Raw genomic sequence first — 24,495 nt, forward strand, 5'->3', positions numbered from 1 at the left:
ATAGTCGAAATCCTTGTTCGAGCAACTTACCATCTGTGGATGTGGATACTAAATAAATGTAAGCAAGATGATTGAATTCCATTACATGGGAAGCTATATATATTATATACAAACAAAGCCACTGCATGCAAGCATATATAATATTACAGCATTTTAATGATCAATATTTATCAACCCTCATGGAATAAATATCACAAATATTTCCATCGTTAATAATTACTGGAAAACAAATTAACATGCAGGCATCATTTTCTTTCGTTTTCATACAATTTCTCAAAAATTAATATGATTAATAGTAGGGGCTTATATATTGCCAAACATAGCACAATTATTTTCAATAAATGTATACAATAATTAAAAAAAATATAACATATGGCAATAATGCCTATCCAGTGCTACAATCAAAGAAGCAAAGCTAAGCACAATAATTGCTTGCATTAAAACACTTATCAACAAATTACTCATCCCTGCCCATCTTTCTCATCATTTGCAAATGTGATCATCTAAAGAATGTCCCCATCTACCACTGCCCACCCCCGGCAGATGACCCGACTCATCCATGTCATCGACATGAAGCAAAAATCTCAAAATTCCAAACTTATCCTTGGCCTCGGGACACAGTCCATGCTAATTGGGCTGAGCGTGGAACAGCTCAATCCTGAGGACTTTTGTGGTCCTTTGATACTGGAAAGCCCCAGGCAATGGCTGGCTATGTCATATGTGTAGATCTACAACTATTCATTATCAACTATTATCCAAATCCAATAAGGAATATATATGCAGATACATGCGCGCACTCCTTTGATACTGGAAAGCCCCAGGCAATGGCTGGCTATGTCATATGTGTAGATCTACAACTATTCATTATCAACTATTATCCAAATCCAATAAGGAATATATATGCAGATATATGCGCGCACATATTTAAACACAAATCTTATATATTTTTTGATCTTTATAGTTCTCCACCAAGAATATGCCAGTGAACACTAACCTCATAATACTCAACATTAAGACATCAATAGCTCAATCCTCGGGAGAAACTTCTAAGGTTGTTGATTACGACTTGGTGTTGTGCACTGAAATAAGTTGTGTGTACATTAAAATAAGGTTAATTGGAAAAGTAATGTAGTTCAAATATTTCTTTAAATAGGGTCTAGATTGGTCTGTAAGGTGTAGCCATGGACAAAAAATAACATTATCTTAAATCTTGTAATTATTTAATTAAGAAGGATGGCAAGTATATACCTGGTTTTTCCACCATAAAATCACAAGGCAAAATGAGAATATGAAGAAGCAACAGCTCCACACTGCATTATTGATCATGATATTCTGGCTTCAGAACCCAATGGGATCCATCTTGATTTTTCTCTAGGGTTGCTATCTCCTTCAGTAGATTCTTGAACAAAGGCAGATCTTTTGATGGTATCCTGTCTCTGAAGTGATCCACTATTCTGGTTGAACTTGTTCTTCCACCTTGCCGTTGAATAAACGTACAAATTTGACGAATGAGAAGTTCTGGCAGTACTTCGCTCTTGCTTGATGACTGAGAAGCTCCATTAGCCATGGGCCGTTCTCTCCTGTTGGTGGACGTACCAATGACAAATTGATGCTCAAGTCCATCACTGACAGCATTTTCTTGGTTCCCTCTGATCCGTGCTAGTAACTCTGCTGAAGATAATGCTTTACCAGAAGATGTCCCGGCAGCAATTCCACTTAGCCTGGTGGCATCGTTATTTGGGACTTCGTCAGTTCTTGAAGTGTTTACCAATTGAGAATTAATGGTAGAACCAAACTTCCTTTTCACGGATGATGGCCCACCAGCTGCTCCTGATCTTCCGGTCCAGGTTGGAACAGAAATGCTTTCCCTTCTGCGAAGTATCCGTGACTGTCGCAATGCTTCTGCAGCTCTTTGTGCAACTTTTGAGGCATGCTCCTCAACTTTCATCTTGTCTTCATCATGAGCACTCATGATTGCATCATGGTTCATGGCACTCTAGATAATAATGAGAATTGAATGTTAAGAATTTGAAAAGAGAAATAGCCGAACAATTGGACAAGAGGAAAGAGAAATAACAGAATCAAAAGTTACCATAACCAATAGGAAAGGGTAAAATAGCATATAAAAGATCATTCAACTTATAATCATGAAACCAAAATGATGGAAAATAAAATGTTGATGGTTCTGTGATGTAAAACCTGAAAACATGACTTTAAGAAAAGGAAAAGGGAAAGAGACATCAGTAGGTTTTGACAGAACATCACTAGAATTTGTGTTTAACCATCTCTATTTTCCATGAATGGTCTTTATGCATGTACACCACTCTCTTCTGGGAATATTTATCTTTCAAGTCAATTTCTCAAACAAGTACTTAAGCAGCAAAAGTTCAGTAATATGGCAAAATCAAAGATGGCCAATTTTCAACAATGATATTTGAAATTGCATTTTAACATATGACGGAGCAAGAAAGAAAGAACTCACATGGATCCCATGTGCTTCAAACAGACTCTGCAGGAAATTTGTTTCTTCATCTACTTTTGTATGGACACCAGTGGCTTTGTCTTCAATCGCATTTTCACCCACCAAATTACCTCCTGATTCAGCTGCCAAAGCATCAGTATCTGAGGTGCCAGGGTTCATGTGTTTTGGTTCTTCCTGCTTATCTTGGTGAGAGCCAACAACAGTAACTACATTGGATAGCTGGCTGAATATGCTAAATGTTTCAGTAGAGCCATCTTCACCGTCATCATTTAATGTGAAAAGATCCTTCATATCACGGGCTTTGAAGAATCTTCTCTGCTGTGGATTTTTCAGTATTTTATTGGTGAGAAAATGTTTATATATCTGTCTTTGATAAACTTTTTCTTCAATAGTCCCACGGGTAATCAATCGATAAACTATGACATCCTTCTTCTGACCAATACGCCAAGCCCGCTCTCGAGCCTACCTTAATCCATGACAAAGCAAAAGCTGGTTACAAGTATTACAACATTTAAGGGAGATGGATCAGAGCATAGAAATGTAAACTTCAGAATTACAATAAAAAAATGCTGAATGAATTAGTACTATATTGACCTGCATATCGGTTGAGGGATTCCAGTCAGGATCAAAAATGATCACTCTGTTAGCACCTGTTAAATTTGTTCCAAGTCCACCAACTTTGGTTGTCAAAATAAATATGAACACATCATCTGTACAGTTGAATTCATCTATCAGAGCCATCCTTTGTTTGACAGGTGTCAGACCGTCCATTCTTCTGTAACTATAGCCATCAGCAATCAAAAAATTCTCAATAATATCAAGCATCTGCTGTGTTTGTGCAAAAAATAGAACTCGGTGTCCTTGCTCCTTCCAAACTTTAAGCACTTCTGCAACAACTTTCATTTTGCCACTGCGTTTGGGGTTCCCATAATCTGGATTCCCATGACAGTGTTCTCTCTCAAGAAGATCAGGATGGTTGCAGATTTTACGCATCACATCAATTCCAGAAAGTGAATTCTTGCTACCATCAAAGATCTGTTCAACCTCAGAGCTAGCTAGAAATGCACGGTACACAGATCGCTGCTCTGAGGTAAGACGGCAGAAGAGGACATGTTCAGTCTTCTTTGGAAGTTGTGCTTCAACATCTACCTTCATTCGCCGAAGAAGATAGGGCATGATCATGTCACGCAGGACAACAGCACATCTGCATGAATTAGAATTAGTAAAAAGGAGAACAGGGTGAGGGATGAATTGATTGGATGGCCAAAAACTTAAGACAGTTGGAATAGCTTAATATGAATCATATTTCTATTAATGGTGATATGCAAATTATGAACTCTACGAAAACCAGACACAGGACAGACACCCAGATTTAGAGAAAAAAAAAATACTAATTAAGGGAAAAAAAAATAAAAAAACTCATTGTTTTCATTTCAACATTGTCAACAACCTCCCACTTGGCCATGGCCATCACACTTCACCACCATAACTAGAGAACTGACTAATGTTTTTAAAATGCACAAGTGGTGTAGATTGATCTAAGAAACAAAACCATATGCATCTAATGAAGAGAAGTCCATACATAATCAGGTGATAACGAACAACCAAGTTGAATGCACCTGTAAGCAGTAGATACTTGCAGAGGGGTTGCATTAGCATAACCACCAACAGATATTGGAACGGCAAACTCAGCCTCGAATACAGGAAGGACACCCAACTTTCCAGGGAACACAAAATCAAATAAAGACCACAATTCAGACAGTTTGTTTTGAATTGGTGCACCAGTCATTATTATGCGGTGGACAGTTTGCAACTGTTTGCAAACTAGAGTAATTTCAGCATTTGGATTTCGAATGCGATGTCCTTCATCTAGGACAGCATATCCCCATTCAATATCAAGCAATTTGTCACCATGTAGACGAAGTTGCTCGTATGTAGTTATTAGTAGGCCAGATTTTGATCTCAAAATACGGTTGATTAACGAATCCCACTTTTTGGTATTTTTAGTTGATGGTTTTTCTTCCTGATCACTGTCCATATAATCTTCACTTTCGTCGTCACTTTTGTTTTTTCTGGTACTCTTTTTCCTGCTGGATATTTCCTGAGCAGAATCATGTAACAACTCTACATGAAAGCCTGGATACCATTTTTTAGCTTCACGTTTCCACTGTCGCAGGAGTGTGACTGGACAAATTATGATGCTCGGTTTGTACATACCACTGAAATCCAATGATCCAAGGAAAGATAAAACCTGTATTGTCTTACCAAGACCCATCTCATCCCCAATAATTCCACCAGCTCTTTGACAGTGAAGTTCCCATAACCATTGTACACCAACCTTTTGATAGTCAAATAGTTTGTTAAAAATTGTTTCTGGGATTTTCAATCCCCCCTCAAGAGTAACAAAAGGTGTCCCTTCATCGTTCATGTCTTCTACATTTTCATGGCTGCCATCTTCATCATCACTGGAGGACTTCCAATCTTCATAAGATAGTAAAATAATTTTATCAGACAGCTATTATGAATTTGGAAAAGGCAGCAAAATTTTCTGATCAAATGAGAATGAAAACAAGAGAACAGTGTCCAGGTTAGCTAAAGAGAAATATCATTAATTTATCATATCTCCTCATCTTCTAGCTAAATCTTTTTAACACTAGGAAGCAGGTACCACATTAGAGGTTATAACAGCATAGACATACCGCCTTCCTCAGGGGATTTTTCCTCCTGATATTCCTCGAGTTTTTCCTCACGAGAGACCAACTTCCTCCACTTCTTACCAGGTAAAGGCCTTCTCCTCTTCCTCTTGGTGTCTATGTCCTTATCACATTCCAAGTCAAGGAACCGAGGAATCTTCATAGGTTTATTTAGTCTTTTAAAAGGGAGGCTGGGTGCATCAACTCTTGGAGCTAATTCAGGATCAAGAATTTTTGTTGTTGGTCGAGTTTGCAAAGCCTCAGACATCGACTTCACAGCTTTTGCTATGCTTGATGAAGCCAGATCACTATTTCCAATTACATCCTGTGACACCACTTGTCTGCTGGATGGCCCAGGCTCTTGAATACGGCGCTCATAGCCTTGCAGCTTGTGAAAAGGAGTCAAGATACCTTTTCTAATTAACTCGTCTCTTTCCTAGAAGTGAATAACCCGTTGTTAGCTCACTTATATGTCTATGATCAATGTATAAATTTGCACATTAATGTTTTAATAAAAATGAAAATAACCCACAGTTTCCACGAATCCAGCAGATGCTGCATTTAAAACAGCATCAAAGTCTTCGTCTTCAATCAATGAAGCTTTTTTAATTTGTTTCTTCTTATTCTGGGTTGGTTTCTCAACTTCCTTCAACAATCTTTTGGATTTAGGCTCTTCCTTTATGAGATTTCTAATCAGCCTGTCATCCTCAGCATTCACAGAATAATTAGAAATATCTTTCTTCAGTTCAGCCCTTGTTTTTTTCAGCGTTTTTAAACGATCAGAAGCAAGAGCATGCTGAATGGCTAAATCATTTGAAGATGTGTGAAAACTATTTCTTCCCACTTCTTCATTTCCCAATTCCGTTTTGTCATCGCCATCAGGAGGGCAATCCTCATCTCTCTTAATGTTTTTGAACTGTTTCACAGCAGCTTTGACAGCATCTATTTCAAGTTCAACTGCTCTCAATTTATTAACCAACTTCCCATGATCTGAAGTAGTTGATTCATTCTTCTTTGATTCATCAGCAGCATTTTCCTCTTCACTAGCTCCAGAAGCTTGAGTGCCATCTCCTGCATCTCTCCTTGCCTATCCAGATAATGAAAAAACCCCGCATAAATTTAGACACCACAAATAGCTCGCAGTCTAGCACACATAAATATCTTGAACTACAAACATCATATTCAGGTTGTTAAGGAAATCGCCAAGCTAAAATGGTTTTTTCTTGTCTGTAAAGCATAGTAGCAAACTAGAAACGAAATGTCCAGTATAATATAGTTTTGCAAAAAACACTGAATTTGTGTTTTCCAGCACAACTGGGCAAATGGGTTGTTAAGGAAATCGCCAAGCTAAAATGGTTTTTTCTTGTCTGTAAAGCATAGTAGCAAACTAGAAACGAAATGTCCAGTATAATATAGTTTTGCAAAAAACACTGAATTTGTGTTTTCCAGCACAACTGGGCAAATGGGTTGAAACTACTGAATTTCATTCACATTTAGGAACAGAAAATGTTTTGCTAATGGGATTTAGAGAAAAAGCAACACAAAATAATGCATGAGTATAACAATGTCTTTTTTATCTGCTAACTATTTTTAAATTAAGAAAAAGCTACTGTGGAGCAATTTCCAGGGGAATTAAAACAGGATCAACAGGCAGCAACAAGACATTTGACACATTATCAGCGCTAGATATAGTGAAATAGCAAGAGATGGGACTCAAATGTGCACAATCAAACCTTATCTAGGATATCACGTTCAATGTCTTCAGGGTTGGCAGACGTGACACCTAAAGTGTTCAATAAAGCCCTATCTTCTTCCTCTTCGTCCATTTAATCGAATAATTGTGTACAATCAGCGTTGCAGCCTGCCCTTGCACAATCAGCAGTAAGTTGAATCAGGAAAAATTTCACAGCAGCTCAATTGCAACTTAAACGAAGTTCATAATGACCATCCTCAAAACATAAGAACAAACTTAGTATGGCCAATGATCAGCTTCTGTAACTGAACAAACATAAAAACGCAAGTGTCACTCAATTTAAGAAAACCCGCATGATCAATTAGTTATGAATAATCAAATTCCAAGTGGTTGACCAACAATTGTCCGGGTATTTTGCGCAAAATTCAACCATCACTCCCACAAACTAAGAAATGCGAATTGCGAAGCAAAACTATTTCGCTTGAGAATTGAGGACAAGTATACATACATCTAAAAATTATAACAAAACTCAAAACCCCGATTAAATATATTTAGGCAACAATTGTACGCATCAAAGAAGCCGCGGGATTGATTATCCAAATTTCTTACGAGATAATGCTGCGGTCAAATCTAAAGGGTAAGATCTTCTTCTTGACCGCACTATAGTTCAAAGGGTTTAGGGCTAATGCTCTTAGAATCCACCAGCGGAGACAACGAACGGCCGAATGTGCATATTCGGGAATTTCTTCCCGGACTGTCCCTGGTTGGAATTCGGGCTTAATTAGGGTGCAACTTCCATTTATATACGAGGGCAGCGGCGGTGGCGCCGCACGATTATTTCCCTGTACCTTTTCAAGTGGATGATTACAAGTCTCGGCCTTGTCCAACAAGTACTTCGAGTTGGCTTCGAAGGTTTCGATCGGGTTATTCTTAAGCGGTCTATACTTGCTCTCTGTTTATTTGTAAAATTTTACTAATAATTTTATTATTTTAATTTATTTTTTTTAAACACATTTAATTAAATATTTAATTTTATTTATTTTATTTTATTAAAAATTAATTTTATATTTAAAATATCACATTAATACATATTTATATCATATTAATAACTATTTTAATTCAAAATTTTATTATTTAAAATAAAAACTTAAAACCAAAACTTCACACTTAAACACACCCTAAAAAATATCAATCTTTTAATAATTAGTACTAAAACAATAATAAAAATATAAACTTTTTAAAAAAAATAAAATAAAATATAGATATCTTTTACTTGGAAAAAAATAAGAAAATTTTGAATGATGATAACTAAAAAAAAAAAAAAAAAGAAATTTAAATATAAATGACAAGAGGAGCATATATTATTGCAAAAAATAAGAAAAATTTGAATGATGATAACTAAAATAAATAAATAAATAAATAAATATAAATAACAAGAGGAATATATATTATTGCAAAAAATATTATTATTAGTATAATATAAAAAATAAAAATAAATATATAATTTAATTGAAATATTTTTTTATAAACAATAAAGTTTTTACAAAATCCAACAAACAAAGACACTCTTAATTGGAATTAAAAATATTAAGAGCTTATACAAAGACTTTTCTTTAGAGGTCTTTCCATAGATTGCCGAAGACATTATGTTAGGAGATCGAAATATTTACTGCATAAAGGTAGTGTTTTCAACTACAAAATTTCGATCTATAATCGAGGTTGTTTGATGCAGAGTGTTTTCTCTTCTCTTTTCCACTATTCTCTATTTGCCCGTTCTCTTTCTCTTTTCATCTTATTTTTATTTTTCTTCATTTTCTCCTACTTTGTATTTGATATTCCAAGAACCAATCACTATATAGAGTGTGAACTTTGACCCAAAATTGAAAAGAGAATAACTTCATTGAAAAATTTTGAAGAGAAATTGAATAAAAATAAAATAAAATAAAATAAAAATAATTTTCTATTATCTATATATAAAAAAATTTATTTAAATCAAAACACTAAAGAAATTAATCCATCATTGTTTTATCAATAATATATGTTTAAACGGAAATGGTTATAGGACCGGATATACAAATAACAATATAAAAATATATATGATGTAGTATATTCATATTTTATATTAATATATATGTACTATTAAGACATGTTAAACTATATTTAATTTGTTCAAATTATATTTTTATTATCACAATTTTTTATAAATATTATTTTTAAAATAAAATATATTAATACAATATATATAATATATACTCTTTCTGTCCCACACATATATCAATAAAAATAAATATTATTCATTTACAAAACTCAACTGATCTATAAAAAAATGTTATTTTTTATGTTACTTGAAACAATTTTGTATACTCTAACATCAAATACAAATTCATTTAAAAACACAGGAACAAACTGATTATGTGCAAATGAGAAAATATTTACGTGGAAAGGAATCAAGGATGTATACATCAAATTAAAACTACTTAAAAAAAAATCTCACGTAAAAATATTTCGTATAATGGAGAGGGAGTGTTAAAAAATTAATTAAAAATGTTGCTTGCTTTGCATTCGTCTCTCGTGCATCGGCCTTTCCTCTCCGTCGCTTAAAATTTGGCGGTAATCCGAAATTTCTGCAGTTTTATTATCTACGAACCGAGAATCGTTCTTGGTCGGCTTGCGTTTGATGCTGATCGAGTGAATTCGAAACTCTGTGGTTATTTCGCAGTTTCACGGGGTTTTCAGCCGATTGTTGATATCTCTGGAGTTCTCAATTTCATGGTATTGCTACGATCAAAGCTGTCATTTTCTTGAAATTTTTTATTTCCGTCTGTTTTATTGCTGTAGTTATGCATTTTGATTTATTTACTTTTATTTGTTTTCTCGGAACGTGGAACGGTGGCCTTGTTTGCACGGTTAGATGATAGGAATATTTCGTCATCGTGATTCTGAAATTTTATTTGTGTTTATTTGGTGTAATTTTTTCATTTCCCCCCTCTGCTTCTATTGATTTCTTTTGAGGGGTGTTTGTGTGTGTGTGGATTATGAGATTTACTGTTGTTGTTTTTAATGTCGTTTTGGAGTTCACACGTTTTTTGTTGCTGGCAAAATGGTTTGCACTTTGTAATTAGCATATTTGAGGATTTTTCTTGCGTATAAATAAACTATCAAGCTTTGTTTATCATTAATTGCATGTGGATACCCATTTCCCATTTACATTCCGAGTTTTTAATGACACTTGTGTTCTAGGCCATTTACAAGTATATGAATGGTGCTAATTTTCAGAATGATGCTTGGTTGGCAAGCTGCTTGCAACTCATAATCAAAGGGAAATAAGTTAAGCAAACAAATTGTTCCAGAGATTTCAACCACGAGATCAGTTGAGTCCATCAATTGAAGAATAATATCAGTACTAATAATATTAATAAAAAAAGGGGACAATGGGAAACACACGAGAAGATACAAAACCACCTTTGGCTGACGAGGTCTCTAGCCTCACAAAGCAGAGAGTTGCTGCTGCAAAGCAATACATTGAAAGGCATTACAAGGAACAGATGAAAAGCCTTCAAGAAAGAAGAGAGCGGTATGGTAAACTCACAGCTCACATTGTTTGTTATTTATGTTGTGGAACTACTGCTTTAAGTATCTATCAAAAATACTTTTTTAAGAGATACTAATTACGTATCCATTTGCGAATCTAATAGTGGACAAAATAACTATTATAGCTGTACATTTTTTCAGAGTGTTCCTATGTGACTTAGACATAGAAAGCAATTTACATCTTCTTGCAACAGGATGTTTCTTGACACTTGCTTTTACTTTCGATATCTTTGTACCATCAGTATTTTGGATTTGCATCTTTTTGTAGAGTGAATATGCTGCATTTCCCCTTACTAATACAAATGCCCCTATCATCTTATGCTTGTTTTTGAACAGGCGCAATTTACTTGAACAGAAACTAGCTGATGCTGAAGCATCTGAGGAAGATCAAGCAAACCTGCTAAAGTTTCTAGAGAAGAAGGAGAGTGAATACATGCGTCTTCAGAGGCACAAAATGAGCGCTGATGATTTTGAGTTACTCACAATTATAGGAAAGGGTGCTTTTGGAGAGGTGAATAACTAAATATTACTCATAAGTCATAACAAACAAGTCTCTAGTTTACCAAATTCTCTATTGTTGATTTTGCACTGTGTAACTTCATCTAAAATTGATCTATTCATGTGATCTGTTGAGGGGTGTAGAAACAAGATATTACATTCTGTATTTATCACTGAGAGTTACGAGAAGACACAATATCTTGATTTCAAATGCTCAACTAACTACTTGGAAATTCGGAATATGGCACCTTTAAGAGGTTAAGCATATATGCTGCTGAGGAGTTGGGAGTGGATTAAAAATTCCATATATTTGGTCGGGAAAGTTAACACAAAAATATATTTCCTAGAAGTGAGATATATGAAGTGTGAAGTGTGGTTACGTGGAATTAGGAGCAATGCTTTCATTGGTTTACATTTCCTATGGTCTTGATCAGGCATCTAGGCGGATTTGGTGAATCAGATATTCTGAAGGTCTGAATAGTTAATATTCAAGAAAAAAGAAATTACTAATATTTGTTCTTTTGTATGCAGGTTAGAATATGTAGGGATAAGACAACAGGTCAAGTGTATGCAATGAAAAAGCTCAGGAAATCAGAAATGCTTCGAAGAGGCCAGGTAAGCTATTAGAAGAAGATGATTTTTGTACATCTTGTCTACTTTTTTCTTTCACTTATATTATGCATTTGTTAGGTTGAGCATGTGAAAGCTGAAAGAAATCTACTTGCGGAGGTGGACAGCAACTGCATAGTCAAGCTTTATTGTTCATTTCAGGATGAAGAATATCTGTATCTTATCATGGAATATCTTCCGGGTGGAGATGTGATGACATTATTAATGAGAAAAGATATCTTGACTGAAGATGAGGCCCGATTTTATATAGCGGAGACTGTTTTGGCTACAGAATCTATTCATAAACACAACTATATACATAGGTAGAACCATACTATAAATGAGAGAAAGATTCATTTATGATGCTGTATTAAATGTTTCGAGTTGAGCTACTTCACTTTTTTAACTATCACTTTGATTATGTGGTTGTCTACAGAGATATCAAGCCTGATAACTTACTACTCGACAGATATGGCCATTTAAGACTATCAGATTTTGGACTGTGCAAGCCTTTAGATTGTAGCACTATAACAGAAGATTTTTCAGTCAGGGACAACTTAAATGGGGGTCCAACAAGTGATGAAAATTCTGCAGCTTCAAAACGCACACAACAAGAGCAACTGCAACATTGGCAGAAAAATAGGAGAACGCTTGTAAGTTGACTTAAAATCTAATTAAGCTGCTGACATGTACGGTTTATGGAATAGCTGGACCTACATACATCACTTGTCAGAATGTTTTATCTAGTTTATTATTTACTAGGGCCACTTATTGAGCATGCATTGTTATCCACTTTGTAGTGCTTCAATGATTAAATTTTAATTTTTCAATATGTTTTGGGTATATTATGCACCTATAGGGGCCATTAGTTCTTGCTTCTATCACCATCCTTTTGATGGCTGCAGGCTTATTCCACTGTTGGTACCCCTGATTACATTGCTCCTGAAGTTCTGCTGAAGAAGGGATATGGAATGGAGTGTGATTGGTTGGTTTGCATTTATCTACAGAACGTTTAGTTTCACATGTCATGTTGGAGGGATATCTCAATCTCTATCCTTTCATATCTATTCGATAAAATTCATTCCACCTCCTAACTGTGAGAATCTGGTAGGAAATTAATTACACTCTTCTACTGAAATATGAGGTTCATCTTCCTTTTATAGGTGGTCAGTTGGTGCTATCATGTTTGAAATGCTTGTGGGGTATCCACCTTTTTATTCAGATGATCCAGTATCAACATGTAGAAAGGTGAAGTGATGATTTTTTTCTAATGTTGCGTGGCATATTTTGTGGACTTAGTACTTTAGGTTCATTTTGAAAGCTTGCTCTTTATACACAAGATTGGTCTGTTCTTCATTATGTGCAAAACGGGGTTGAACATGTGTGCATATTTCTAGCATAATCCAACTATTTTTGACTTTGAGCGAATGCTCTATATCTAGGATTGAATCAAGTTGAATTGGGGTTAGCTGGGGCATTCTAGATTCTCGGTCCAAAACCGGCTAACCAAGTACAAATCTAAAGCATGTATTGAACAAGAATTACAAAGTAAATTAACTATGTCTGGTTGAATGTGCAGATAGTGAATTGGAAGCAACATCTGAAATTTCCAGAGGAAGTTCAACTTTCTGCAGAAGCAAAAGACCTGATAAGCAAACTCCTTTGTGGTGTGGAACAGAGGCTCGGTGCCAATGGTGCAGAGGAAATAAAGGTACAGGCTGGCATTTCTGTTCTAAGTTTTTTGTGAAGTTGTCATGATGGAAACTCACGTCTAACTGTCTTTATGCTTAGGCTCATCCTTGGTTTAATGGAATTGACTGGAACAGCATATACCATTCAGAAGCTGCATATATTCCAGAAGTCAAAGACGAGCTTGACACCCAAAATTTTGAGAAGTTTGAAGAGGTACAGACATTCTCAATGGGATGCTGGTGTTTTGTGAAAGAGTAAATGCATGTAGAAATCTTATCAAAACTGTTTTACTGATGCAGTCCGAGCACCAGTCTCAGTCTTCATCAAAATCTGGGCCATGGAGAAAGGTACACCTTGGCAGCATATGCATATGAATATATATATATATGTGTGTATGTATATATACATATACATTTAATTCCTTGTTCAAACTTCCATTTTATGATTGAAATTTGAATCTCGCCCTCCGGCTTTTTGCCTCTCTGAACAGATGATCTCATCTGATGTCAACTTTGTTGGGTACACATACAAGAACTTTGAAATTGTGAATGACTACCAAGTGCCGGGGATGGGTAATCTCTCTTTCCTCTTGCATCTTTAGTTTTTCCTCACTTTAATCTTCTTTGTGTAGTGTGTACACCCATCTTGTTGTTTCATCCTTCACCCAGCCAGCAAATGCTTGTGATGTTATTACTGCATTTCACTGTATTTGTGAACCCGAAATTTAAAGTTTCGTGCTTTGTTTTGGTGTAACCAAAAAATGAAAATGTTCCGGTTTTGGTACATTTGGCAGCTGAACTTAAAAAGAAGAACACAAAAGCAAAGCGGCCAACAATCAAGTCACTTTTTGGTAAGTCGTTAAGTTTTTGTTTTCTAGGATTTATTAGACTTATTTCTCTTATTTTTTTGGTTGATGCTTTGAATAGATGATGAACCAGAAAACCCTGGGACGAGCAGTGCCTGAGCGTCGGCCTGTCGACCTGCTTTACTTGGATCACTCAGAAAACAACTCTGGTAAAAACAGATATGAACTTCGCCTCCATTTGTGCCTCTCAACAGAACACATACATGTGCTGCCTTACTTAGCCTCTTTAGTTTCTATGATCCAAGCATTGCATACTTCGATGTCATACTCGTCTTTCCTTACCAACTATTTTTCATTGTTTGTATTTACGAATGTGGTTTTGAACAAATGACATTTGACATAAAATACCTGCTCCACCTTTGTGCCAACCAGCTAGTTGATGCATTGTTCTAATATTTTCAACAATATTCAAGGGCCTTCATATTTAAAATATATAACCAATTGATGATGTCTTCAAATAAAAAGACCGCAGTTATAACAAACTCTAATCTTGACCAAAATTTCACATGAAAGAAAATTAGAATCTAACATCCAAAAAGCTTAAGTTCAGATTATAACAATAGCCAAAACTTGAAGTACTCAACCACCAAATACATCTTTTGAAAAGACAAACACAATCAAATTTCATGGAGATTATGCAGTACCCTCTTTCTTCAGTTTTGCAAGCTCTTGCCTGACAAGCCCAGCTCGCTGCAATGTCCAATAACGTCAATCATCATCAATTTTTCGGTGGAAAAATGATAAACAAAATTTGAAGAGAAAGATTGTTAAGTTTAAAATAGAATCATGTTTTATTGTAGCATTACCTTGATCTTTGCCAGCATAAGCTTAAACCTGTCAAAGTCATTGAGAGAGGCCCTACGCTTTTGAACAATAAGCTTTCTACCCCACGAGCTTTTTTCCCATTTTCCCTTGACATCTGGTCAAATGAGCAAGTATGTTTAATCATTTTTACCACAGCAATCAAACTCATTTAGAAAGCATGTTTCAGTTTTATGGCACTCACCGGCAGCCTCCATAGCAGCTATAAGGGCCTTCTTCTTCGGCACTCTTTTAATGTCAATCTTGATGTCAGTAAGAGAAAGCCGTTTGAAGTTCATCTGGCTTCGAACCATATCTGGAGCATCCACCAGTGCCTGATGTGGCAAAAATGAATAATGGGAAAAGAAAAAAGATCCATATTCAGCTTATTAACAACAGAGCCAGTTAATAAATATAATCACAAAACCATTATAATGATTACAATCACATCACAAGAAATCAAAGGCCAGAGACCTATGCCAATTAATTGATCAAACAAAACTCAAAATTTGACCAAATACAATATGATATTACAAATATGAAGATACACTCATTAAACAAAACAACCCCCTAGCTTTCATCTCAAGCAATATAACCCTAAACCCAATATGCACTTCTGAAAGATGATGTCAAACCAAAAATGCATAATCATACACAGGACAACAAAATATGTCATTGTAGGGCAATCTAATCTATAGTTCACATCAGAATTCAGGACCACAACTGAAGGTGTGATTTAAGCGTTTCCTAAGGTCAAGTGATACTCACGATTTTGATCTGTCATTTAGATAAATGCCTGCATACACGACTGTTAAACCCAACCTTAAAAAGACCGTAGTAAATCTTGGGAGACAAAAAAATATAAAAGTCGTTAAATTTCATAGAAAAAGCTCCATACCGAAGCCAGCATGAAGCATAAATAACATAAAGTTAAATTGCGCCAAATAGAATGGGGCACTGAACATCGCCAATCAAATTCACATTCATAGAACACAGAAAATTAAGCAAAATGCAAAATTGAATAGTAGAGTAGTAGAGCAAACTTCAGTATGATAAACAGGCGTAAGCAAATGAACTCAGTACATCAAATGCTAGAAAAATAAAAGCACAAACATACCCTGTTCTGATCAATGACGTCAACAATTACGACAAGCTTTCCATAGTCCTTGCCGTAGTTGACCAACGCCACTCTTCCGATCTCGACGTACCTCTTGAACGGCTACACATACAACGAATTAATATCAGCTCAAAAGAAAAAGAACACTGAGAACACTTATTCCGTAAAACACATCTCCATGGGAGAAAAAATCCTCCTCGGCCGCTCACCATTGTTGGGCGATCTGCGTGCGAGCGAACGACGGAAGCAGGAAGTGCTCGACGACTAGGGTTTGCGTGGCTCTCTCCGTATATATATATATATATATACATGTGTTGGCGCTTGGGTCACTATGTGGGCTTTGGGCCGGTTCCTTGTTATTTGGGCTTCTAATCCTCAATGGATCATATGGGCCCAAATTCTATGTGGGTTTATGGGTCGATTTCATTTATAATGGGCTTATATATTAAATTAAATGAAAATAAAAACAAAATTAAGGAGGGAATGAGCAAGGAGGCGCCACTGGCAGTCCATCCACACTTCTTACTTTTTGCCGTAGGAGGATGAGAATTTGGGTGCAGTTTCGCATCAACGTTGCGTTGCGATTCGATTATCGTGTCCAGTGGTTCTTCCACTCGAATTTTACATTCCGGCGTCATAAATTTGACGAACCCTAGTTCCTATATAGGGCAGGTTGTGATTATTGCGCGGATGGCGTTGGCGATGGCTGGTTTGTACAGGCGTGTTCTCCCTTCACCTCCTGCTATTGATTTTGCTTCGTGTGAAGGCAAGGTATTCCCGCGATTTTTTTTTTTTTTTATTTTTTTCCTGATAACTTGCTTTCCTTCTCTGTGATTGTTTTTGGTTCTGTATTTCTTGATCGTGCGGTGGTGTGGGTTATGATATTGTATTGTTTGTGCAAGATGGAAGTATATGTCCAACACGTGGCAGGCGTTAGAACTTAGAATTGGAAAAATGATGATACAAAGAATGATGATAATTGTTGGCTCTACAAATTAGAATTTGTTAATTCACAAAATTAAACTAGCTGGATTCCACGACAAAATTAAGATGAAGAATGAATGCCAAACTCTGAAAGATCCATGCATTGAAATATTTTCTTAATGGGTTCTCCAAGTATTTGAATAAGCATTGGTTCTTGGTAAGCATCTATTGTAGTTACTACTGTGATTGAATCGGAAAATTGGTGTAAGTTATTTTATAGCTATCTTTTACTCTAATTTTTTGGATGTGAAGGAGACCTCAGCCCTACTTTATAGAACAATATGATTACTGTTGTCTTATCTTAGAGGGTTGGTTTTGTTTTATGTGGGAAAAGAGGATGTGCGATTGCATCTTTAACAATCTTATTGCTTTTGGTAGCCTTATTTTAAATCTACATGTATTTGATTTCAGCACAGTTTGAGTCTGTGCGTGCTAATATAAGCAATATAAGTGACTAGTTCTTTTCTCTGAGTCTTTGGGTAATCTATCTGTATGTTGGTTTTTGTTAAAACTGCAGAAACTTTTCACAGAGGCCATGCATAGTGGAACTATGGAAGCCTTTTTCAAGTTAATTTCTTATTTCCAGACACAATCTGAGCCTGCATATTGTGGTTTAGCTAGTCTCTCAATGGTGTTGAATGCCCTTTCCATTGATCCTGGTAGAAAGTGGAAAGGTAGCTAAAATAGACCTGTACTTCATCAATTTTGGCAATGTTTTCACATCTCTTTCTAGTATTCAAAAGATTCTGCTTGCTGAATTCACTTTGAGTTTTCTTGCATGATTTTTCTATTTGACTGCTGTAGTGATGCTGTGGTCATATCTCACTGATATATTATTTTCATTCACTTGCTCTATTTTCTTCCTCAGTCTGCACATATTTGTTTCAAAAGGAAGCAATATATTATTGGAGTTTGTCAACACGGTTTAGAATTTAAGGATAGGGATTTATAGTGGAAGAAAATTCTTAGATTAGGCAAAACGACTAACAATTGTTTTTTTTTTGGGTATTCTCAACTAAATTCAATGTCTTGAAAAATATTTTGTTGCTTTCAGGAAAAGAAAATAGTATAAAAGCAAGAGGGTTTGGAGAGTGTGATGCATCTTGGTATTTGAAATTATTACATTGATGATCGGATTCTATCACTAAAATTTTCATTTATGCAAATCATCTCTCTTTTCAATGCTTTCTAATATGCAAATTCAATCAAGCGTATGAAAATCATTCATAGGGCCTTGGAGATGGTTCGATGAAAATATGTTGGATTGTTGTGAGCCACTGGAAAAGGTTAAAGATAAAGGCATCTCATTTGGGAAAGTCGTATGCTTGGCACATTGTGCTGGTGCTAATGTCAAAGCTTTCCGCGCAAATCAAAGCAGTTTAGATGATTTTCGGAAGTTTATATTGGCGTGCTCCTCTTCAGATGATTGCCATGTGATCTCATCTTACCACCGAGGGGCTTTTAATCAGGTCAATATATATCATCTCTCTTCTTCATGCATTCATTTCTTTACCCTTTTGTATGAGTATGTTTTGTTAAGGTGCTGTAGCTAGGGCTAGTTAGAAGTCATGTGGTTGTAAAATATACACATTTTGATTTGACTGTTGAAAAATTTTACTCTGTCCTACAAAAGATAGGTTGAACAGAATTAGGTGTCCATATTCCATCTCTATTTACTTTGTTTTTATGCATGCTTATCTATGTTCCATTGTGTGAGTTGCACCAGGTGCCTAAATGTTCAAACAATCATACTAAAAATAGAAGAATCTGTGTCGAAATCGTATCCAGTGGACCTTCCACTTTCCAAATGTCTTTTTAATTTTTCTTTCGTTCGTGGAGACACACGGCACCTCCTCCAGCATGCAGGAATTGTTAACACTTTGTAGCCATTTTCTTCCTTTGACCCTAAATGTGCTGTTGCTACCTGTCATCAAATATTTTGTTGAATTCTTTGTTTGTATTGAATTACTATTTACCTTATTTTTCAACTAGCACTATTGCATGTTGTTCTTTATATGAAAATTAGACTGGGATTTATTGCAGACAGGAACGGGTCATTTTTCACCCATTGGTGGATATCATGCTGAAAAGGATATGGCATTGATTCTTGATGTTGCAAGGTTTAAGTACCCTCCTCACTGGGTTCCAGTTGGCCTTCTTTGGGAGGCAATGAACACCATAGATGAATCAACAGGATTACATCGAGGGTATGAACTGCATTTTTATAAAGAGTCAAGTTATTCACTATATTTTTATTCTTTACTCAATTATCTAATTGTTGGGTAGTGGCTAAAGCCATCAATGAAATCACATATATGCTCTACATACACATAACATGGTTATATATACACACACAGATTTATACATACATAAGTAGATATATAATAGTAGTTAGCATTGGAAATAGTTCATACTTCTAATTGGTTATATAAAAGAAATCATTTGAATCTGTTTAATGGATATTTTTGGATGGATTCTATGCTGTTGCTATATCTCTGTAGTCTGTACTTTAATTTATATCGCTGGTTTAAATACTTGGCTAAACTCGTAATAAGTTGTGTGTCATGCTAACTCATGCCCTTGTATCTGTGCATATAGTGAAGTGTGAACATTGAAATGCAAACCCTACTTTATTCCCCATGCTGCTTACTCATACTCTGTATATTTACGTTCTTTCATCTGATATACCTATGCTGTATGCTAGCATTATTTTGTTGATATTGAGAGGTGAGATGTATGCTTGTGCTTCTGCATTAATACATAAGCCTTTATGGTTTGACAGATTCATGCTTGTGTCAAGGCGTGAAAGTTCACCAGGTTTGCTTTACACCCTGGTATGTTTCCAAACTGATGTTGCTCCCAACATATATTAATGAATCAATTTAAAGATATCTTCAATCTTCATTATTTAGTCTGAATAAGGCATTATAGGTTGGAAGTCAATAAAATGTTCATAACCTAATGAAAATGTCTGGATGCAATTGGTCATTTGGTAAAACACTTGAAATATGAGTGATTATAATATGTTTGAGTATTTGTTTGTGCAAGGTGGGTTTGTTGATTTTTTGTAAGGTGGGCTTAAATGATGGTGGGCCTTGCTATATTTTAAGGCTGTTTTTTTATGCTCCACATATATCTGCCCACACTCATACTTGCTCTCAACATTCCCCATCTAGCATAAGTGTTTTCTTTAAAGTCCCCCCCTTAAATGAGAGTCTCAATTTTCTTGTGTTACCTGAGCTTATGTGCCGTTTGAGTGTTAGAGGTCTCTCTTGGTCCAAAGTCTTGTGGACTTGTACATGCTTTTAGAACCTCGCCTTGTGTCTGGCTCAAATCTTGTCCATCATGATCTACTTGGTCCGTTAGGCATATAGGCTCTGATATCAATCACTCAGGATCTGTTTGTGAGAGGTGCGCTTGATTTGTTGTGAGCTGACTCATTTGTAATGCAAATAAGATACGCTCAAATATGAGGTGGGCATGAATGATGGTGGGTTCTAACATGTTTAGTCCCAAAAATTTTAAGATTCAAATGTATGTCCCTCTTTCCTTTTTCTTCTTGAATCTTCACTTATACTTGCTTTTTTCAACATAGTCTTCTTTGACTGCCTTTTCAAAAAAAGAGCTTTATGACCAATGAAATTATTCTGGTATAATTGGTCCTCTGGTTCAGACCTTGTTTGTTTTTACAAGAGAATATCGGTGTGAACTGTGAAATCAATTGGTTGTACTATTTTACTTTTTTTTTGATGAATTTATTTTTATAATTTCTGCTTGTAGAGCTATTTGACAACTTTCCTTGTTACCAAGTTTTCTCACTCAAACTGTTATATTGAGTTCCCAATCTGGTTACTGCCTGTAGAGCTGCAAACATGACAGTTGGATCACTACAGCCAAATATTTGATGGATGAGGTTCCTGTGTTGTTAAGTTCAAACAATTTGAAGGATGTCAACAGCGTGTTCTCAGCTGTTTTCACATCTCTACCCTCAGATTTTTCTGAGTTCATTAAGTGGGTAGCAGAGATTCGAAGGAAAGAGGACAATAGTCAAGGTTTAAGTGAAGAAGAACAAGGGAGGCTTGCGATGAAGGTAAAAAAACTAACAACTTAAACTATCTATCTTTCTCTGATCCTAACAGAACATTTGGTTTGTATATTGGAACCGGAATAATCCCACCATCCCAAATTTTCACAATTCTTCTAGTACTTGTGATGGCTGAAATTTTTATAGGATTGGTCCTGATACTACTTATCTTTATACATCAAGTTTCTTTCGAAGTGTTTGATTATTCCACTTAAGTCATGATCCTGCCATATGTGTGTATATATATATATATATATATTCAGGAGGAGGTATTGAAGCAAGTGCAAGAAACGGGTCTGTACAAGCACATAACCAGCATCTTGTCGTCTTCAGACAGCCTTGCCTTAAGAAGCGGTAAACAATCTTTGTCACAGAGTGATAGTTTTGCTAATATGGCGGCCAACATATGCTGCCAGGGTGCAGGCATTTTGACAAACAATTCTGGTGACAAGTATTGTTGCTTGGAGACATGCGTGAGATGTTACAGAGCTACTAGCGATGACAAACATGTTACAGTCGTATCGGGGATGGTGGTGAATGGTAATGGAAAGCAAGGGGTTGATGTACTAGTACCTTCATCTTCATCTTCATCGGAAAGCTGCTGTAATCATGATAAGCCATCAGGTGGCCTACTGCACCCGGCGAGCAATGACGTGTTGACGGCCCTTTTACTGGCATTGCCTCCACACACATGGTATGGGATAAAAGAGAAGAGGGTATTGGAGGAGATATCTTGCTTGGTATCTGCAGAGAACCTTCCTTCGTTGCTACAAGAAGAGGTATGAATGCACATTTTACATTTACAGTTGAAACAAGATTTAGATCCTTAGATGGTTTGAATTGGGTGGGTGGCAGATAATGCATTTGCGGGGGCAACTAGTAATGCTAAAACGGTGCAAAGAGGACAAAGTAGAAGAGGATCTCAGCGCACCCCAACTCTGATTCTGACTGGTTGCTGGTGTACTGTACATTATTATTAACATGATGCCTCACTGCCTTATTCAAATCATTCTTGAAATGTGCATATATTACTATGTTGTTCTGTCCTAATCTGAATATTACTAAACCAATTACTAGTATTAATTAGTTTTAAGATTATTTAATTTGATATATTTCTCAATCGTTTTTCTTTTGAACTCATTTTTTAATTAGAAATTTTAAACTACTTTTGTTTGTTTGGGGATTTGGATTTTGAGTTGGGATTTGAATAGTAAAATTTTTGAATTTGAATAGTTGTATGATATGATATAAATAGGTGTTGATGTGATGTTTTGAATATAAAATTAATTTTTAATATAATATAAAAAATAAAAAATAGGTGTTTGATTTGATATTTTTGGGGGAAAAAAATGGGATGAATAAAAATCCATCAAAATCCTTCAAACAAACACACCATAAATATATTATGTTATATTTTAACTTGCATATTATAAATCAAATTTTAATCAGTACAACAAAATCATTGCATTCTGAAAATTCATTGATATGCTATTTTATTTACGTCGTGGACAATAAATAACCTCCTAAATCGAGCATTGTTAGCTTGTGTTTGGATTTGAGTTTTTTATTATTATTATTTAAATTTTGATGTAAATAGTATTTTGAATTAATATTTTATAAAATAAATTATTATTTTCTTATTATAGCGGGTATAATAATTAAAAAGTAGTTTTGGAAATCAAACCAAACAATCATAAATCAAATCCAAAATCCATCCAAACACGTCCTATTCTATTAAATTACAATATTTTTCCTAATTTTGTTCTGTGTGTCAATGTAATAATTTAATAGTTATCAAAGATATTCTTTTATTAATTTTTTTTTTCCTAATGTTGTTCATGGCCCCTTAACGGTCGAATTGACGTGATGTGCAAAGTCATAACCGTCGTGGATTCAAATTTTGCTTTCCCAATCAGGCATACAACAAAAAGGGTTAGGGAGAAAAAAACCAATGGACAGATGTGTGCTGACCCTAATCTTTTTTAAAAATAAGGCTTTGTTTTATTTAAAATTTTAAAATTATTTATTATATAATAATTACTATATTTTTCTAACAAACTATTGCATTCAATTAAGTATTTAAATACAAAATACAAAGTGAAAAACTTAAAAGCATTAGATATTATTTTGTAAAACAAATATTATATTATATATATATATATATATGTTAAAATTGATAATTAGTAAAGGAACAAAAAAATACTATAGTAAGAAGAATGCTAAAAGTGATTTTTGTACACAAATAAGCATAGTATCTTGCTCTTCCAGAATGTTCTACTTTATTGTTACTTGTCCGATTCTGTACCGACAATACATGTAAATGCATTTTTAGTAAGATATTTAACTAAAGATTATGGAATTTTTTGCCACTATTATTTTATAAAAAATATCACATCAAATATATATATTATTTAAAAAAAACTATATCATACCAAGTAGTATTAATTTTTTATTATGTTCAATTTTTTTTCAAATCTCAAAAATTGTCTAGACAGAGCAATATAAAGTTTGTTTCGGTATGATTTGAAATTAATTTGAAATAAATTTTAATTTTAATTTTTGTTTAAAAGTATTTTGAAGTAATATTTTGGAAAAATAAACAGCATACTTTTATTTTATTGAAAAACGGTCACTCAAACAATAATATAACTCACATGAAAAAGATTTGTCTTTATTAAATAAATTTTAGGTTCTAAATTTAATAATCACAATTCAAATTTAGTTTGATTGATAGTCCAAATAATTAAATTTTTGATTCAAAATCTCCTCCTGGGATATATATATATATATTTTGTATAACCTTATCAATTCATAAAAAATTTACTATCACATTCTTGAATGAATAGTCACCAATCTTATCACCAAACAAAAAAAAAAAAAAAAAAACCCGACGCGTAGTGGTGTGGGGGTAGATTTATGACCGTAAAGCATGTGTTCAAACAATTTACGCCTCCAAATTACCTGTCATACATGGCTCGTCTAATGTGACTTACAACATAGTTTGCAGATATTAGGTTCAATCGGAGTATACCCAATGCGCACTGTAGCGGCTGCGGTTCTCATATCATAAAACATATATATATATATATATATACATTGAAACTTGAAAGATGGTATTCTTAGATATAAGAATCTCAGATCAAACAACCATGCATTTGGACATGACATATATATATATATATAATATCAGTACTTTCAACTACGGACACACAAAACCGTCTGTCTAATCAAGCTGTAAAATAGGAGTCATGCATGCATGCATACACAAACAATAACCACGAAATCAAAACACTTGTGTTCCCAACATCCTCAAATCATCATCGTCGTCATATAATTAAAAAAAAGGTGACCTCATATGATCAAATGCATATATGAATATGAGTTAC

The 24,495-nt window shown here is 34.9% G+C and overlaps 4 protein-coding genes across 9 annotated transcripts; 2 read left to right on the top strand and 2 right to left on the bottom strand.

Annotated features, from left to right (window-relative positions):
- Positions 1 to 250: 250 nt before the first annotated feature.
- Positions 251 to 7,762, bottom strand: LOC127259407 (protein CHROMATIN REMODELING 8). The gene is made up of 9 exons (XM_051286726.1): positions 7,478 to 7,762; positions 6,909 to 7,036; positions 5,708 to 6,262; positions 5,182 to 5,611; positions 4,102 to 4,963; positions 3,077 to 3,686; positions 2,483 to 2,944; positions 1,249 to 1,996; positions 251 to 1,079 (listed from the first exon to the last, which is right to left on the bottom strand). Exons 2-8 carry the CDS (start codon positions 6,999 to 7,001, stop codon positions 1,316 to 1,318), a joined length of 3,693 nt encoding a protein of 1,230 aa, XP_051142683.1. The 5' UTR covers positions 7,002 to 7,036; positions 7,478 to 7,762; the 3' UTR covers positions 251 to 1,079; positions 1,249 to 1,315.
- Positions 7,763 to 9,429: 1,667 nt separating this feature from the next.
- LOC127260008 (uncharacterized) lies at positions 9,430 to 14,513 on the top strand. 3 transcript variants are annotated; one of them, XM_051287636.1, is made up of 15 exons: positions 9,430 to 9,478; positions 9,588 to 9,640; positions 10,145 to 10,442; positions 10,796 to 10,970; positions 11,489 to 11,572; positions 11,648 to 11,889; positions 12,003 to 12,219; positions 12,472 to 12,551; positions 12,730 to 12,814; positions 13,146 to 13,277; positions 13,358 to 13,471; positions 13,558 to 13,605; positions 13,749 to 13,830; positions 14,052 to 14,108; positions 14,185 to 14,513. In XM_051287636.1, the coding sequence occupies exons 3-15, from the start codon at positions 10,300 to 10,302 to the stop codon at positions 14,220 to 14,222; spliced, it is 1,497 nt and encodes a 498-aa protein (XP_051143593.1). In that variant the 5' UTR covers positions 9,430 to 9,478; positions 9,588 to 9,640; positions 10,145 to 10,299; the 3' UTR covers positions 14,223 to 14,513. The 3 variants fall into 3 exon arrangements, with proteins under 3 accessions (XP_051143593.1, XP_051143594.1, XP_051143592.1); XM_051287637.1 differs by having other exon boundaries at positions 9,443 to 9,640; positions 10,109 to 10,442; XM_051287635.1 differs by having other exon boundaries at positions 9,443 to 9,640.
- Positions 14,514 to 14,630: 117 nt separating this feature from the next.
- On the bottom strand, positions 14,631 to 16,321 carry LOC127260009 (60S ribosomal protein L14-2). The gene is made up of 5 exons (XM_051287638.1): positions 16,251 to 16,321; positions 16,042 to 16,143; positions 15,130 to 15,259; positions 14,930 to 15,042; positions 14,631 to 14,813 (listed from the first exon to the last, which is right to left on the bottom strand). Exons 1-5 carry the CDS (start codon positions 16,251 to 16,253, stop codon positions 14,757 to 14,759), a joined length of 405 nt encoding a protein of 134 aa, XP_051143595.1. The 5' UTR covers positions 16,254 to 16,321; the 3' UTR covers positions 14,631 to 14,756.
- A 203-nt stretch (positions 16,322 to 16,524) lies between these two features.
- Positions 16,525 to 22,219, top strand: LOC127260027 (glutathione gamma-glutamylcysteinyltransferase 1-like). 4 transcript variants are annotated; one of them, XM_051287659.1, is made up of 8 exons: positions 16,525 to 16,812; positions 17,543 to 17,699; positions 18,256 to 18,494; positions 19,069 to 19,232; positions 19,808 to 19,859; positions 20,888 to 21,115; positions 21,373 to 21,888; positions 21,965 to 22,219. In XM_051287659.1, the coding sequence occupies exons 1-8, from the start codon at positions 16,732 to 16,734 to the stop codon at positions 22,049 to 22,051; spliced, it is 1,524 nt and encodes a 507-aa protein (XP_051143616.1). In that variant the 5' UTR covers positions 16,525 to 16,731; the 3' UTR covers positions 22,052 to 22,219. The 4 variants fall into 4 exon arrangements, with proteins under 4 accessions (XP_051143616.1, XP_051143617.1, XP_051143620.1 ...); XM_051287660.1 differs by lacking the exon at positions 17,543 to 17,699 and adding an exon at positions 18,080 to 18,131; XM_051287662.1 differs by lacking the exon at positions 16,525 to 16,812 and adding an exon at positions 18,080 to 18,131 and having other exon boundaries at positions 17,553 to 17,699.
- Positions 22,220 to 24,495: the final 2,276 nt, after the last annotated feature.

The sequence above is a fragment of the Andrographis paniculata genome, unplaced genomic scaffold (assembly GCF_009805555.1).
Source record: "Andrographis paniculata isolate CXL003 unplaced genomic scaffold, ASM980555v1 Contig60END, whole genome shotgun sequence".
Classification (NCBI taxonomy): Eukaryota; Viridiplantae; Streptophyta; class Magnoliopsida; order Lamiales; family Acanthaceae; genus Andrographis; species Andrographis paniculata.

What these genes read in the sequence shown, in the direction of transcription:
- LOC127259407 (XM_051286726.1), bottom strand. Translation starts at nt 7,001, where the DNA reads ATGGACGAAGAGGAAGAAGATAGGGCTTTATTGAACACTTTAGGTGTC. An exon ending in AAAATCCCCTGAGGAAGGCG is followed by an intron (nt 4,964 to 5,181) that starts GTATGTCTATGC and finishes TATCTTATGAAG; the next exon opens with ATTGGAAGTCCTCCAGTGAT. An exon ending in CAAGTATCTACTGCTTACAG is followed by an intron (nt 3,687 to 4,101) that starts GTGCATTCAACT and finishes TAATTCATGCAG; the next exon opens with ATGTGCTGTTGTCCTGCGTG.
- LOC127260008 (XM_051287636.1), top strand. Translation starts at nt 10,300, where the DNA reads ATGGGAAACACACGAGAAGATACAAAACCACCTTTGGCTGACGAGGTC. An exon ending in CTTCAAGAAAGAAGAGAGCG is followed by an intron (nt 10,443 to 10,795) that starts GTATGGTAAACT and finishes GTTTTTGAACAG; the next exon opens with GCGCAATTTACTTGAACAGA. An exon ending in ATTTTGAGAAGTTTGAAGAG is followed by an intron (nt 13,472 to 13,557) that starts GTACAGACATTC and finishes TTACTGATGCAG; the next exon opens with TCCGAGCACCAGTCTCAGTC.
- LOC127260009 (XM_051287638.1), bottom strand. An exon ending in AGCTGCTATGGAGGCTGCCG is followed by an intron (nt 15,043 to 15,129) that starts GTGAGTGCCATA and finishes TCATTTGACCAG; the next exon opens with ATGTCAAGGGAAAATGGGAA. An exon ending in TTATGCTGGCAAAGATCAAG is followed by an intron (nt 14,814 to 14,929) that starts GTAATGCTACAA and finishes TGGACATTGCAG; the next exon opens with CGAGCTGGGCTTGTCAGGCA.
- LOC127260027 (XM_051287659.1), top strand. Translation starts at nt 16,732, where the DNA reads ATGGCGTTGGCGATGGCTGGTTTGTACAGGCGTGTTCTCCCTTCACCT. An exon ending in TTGCTTCGTGTGAAGGCAAG is followed by an intron (nt 16,813 to 17,542) that starts GTATTCCCGCGA and finishes TTAAAACTGCAG; the next exon opens with AAACTTTTCACAGAGGCCAT. An exon ending in AAGGGAGGCTTGCGATGAAG is followed by an intron (nt 21,116 to 21,372) that starts GTAAAAAAACTA and finishes ATATATATTCAG; the next exon opens with GAGGAGGTATTGAAGCAAGT.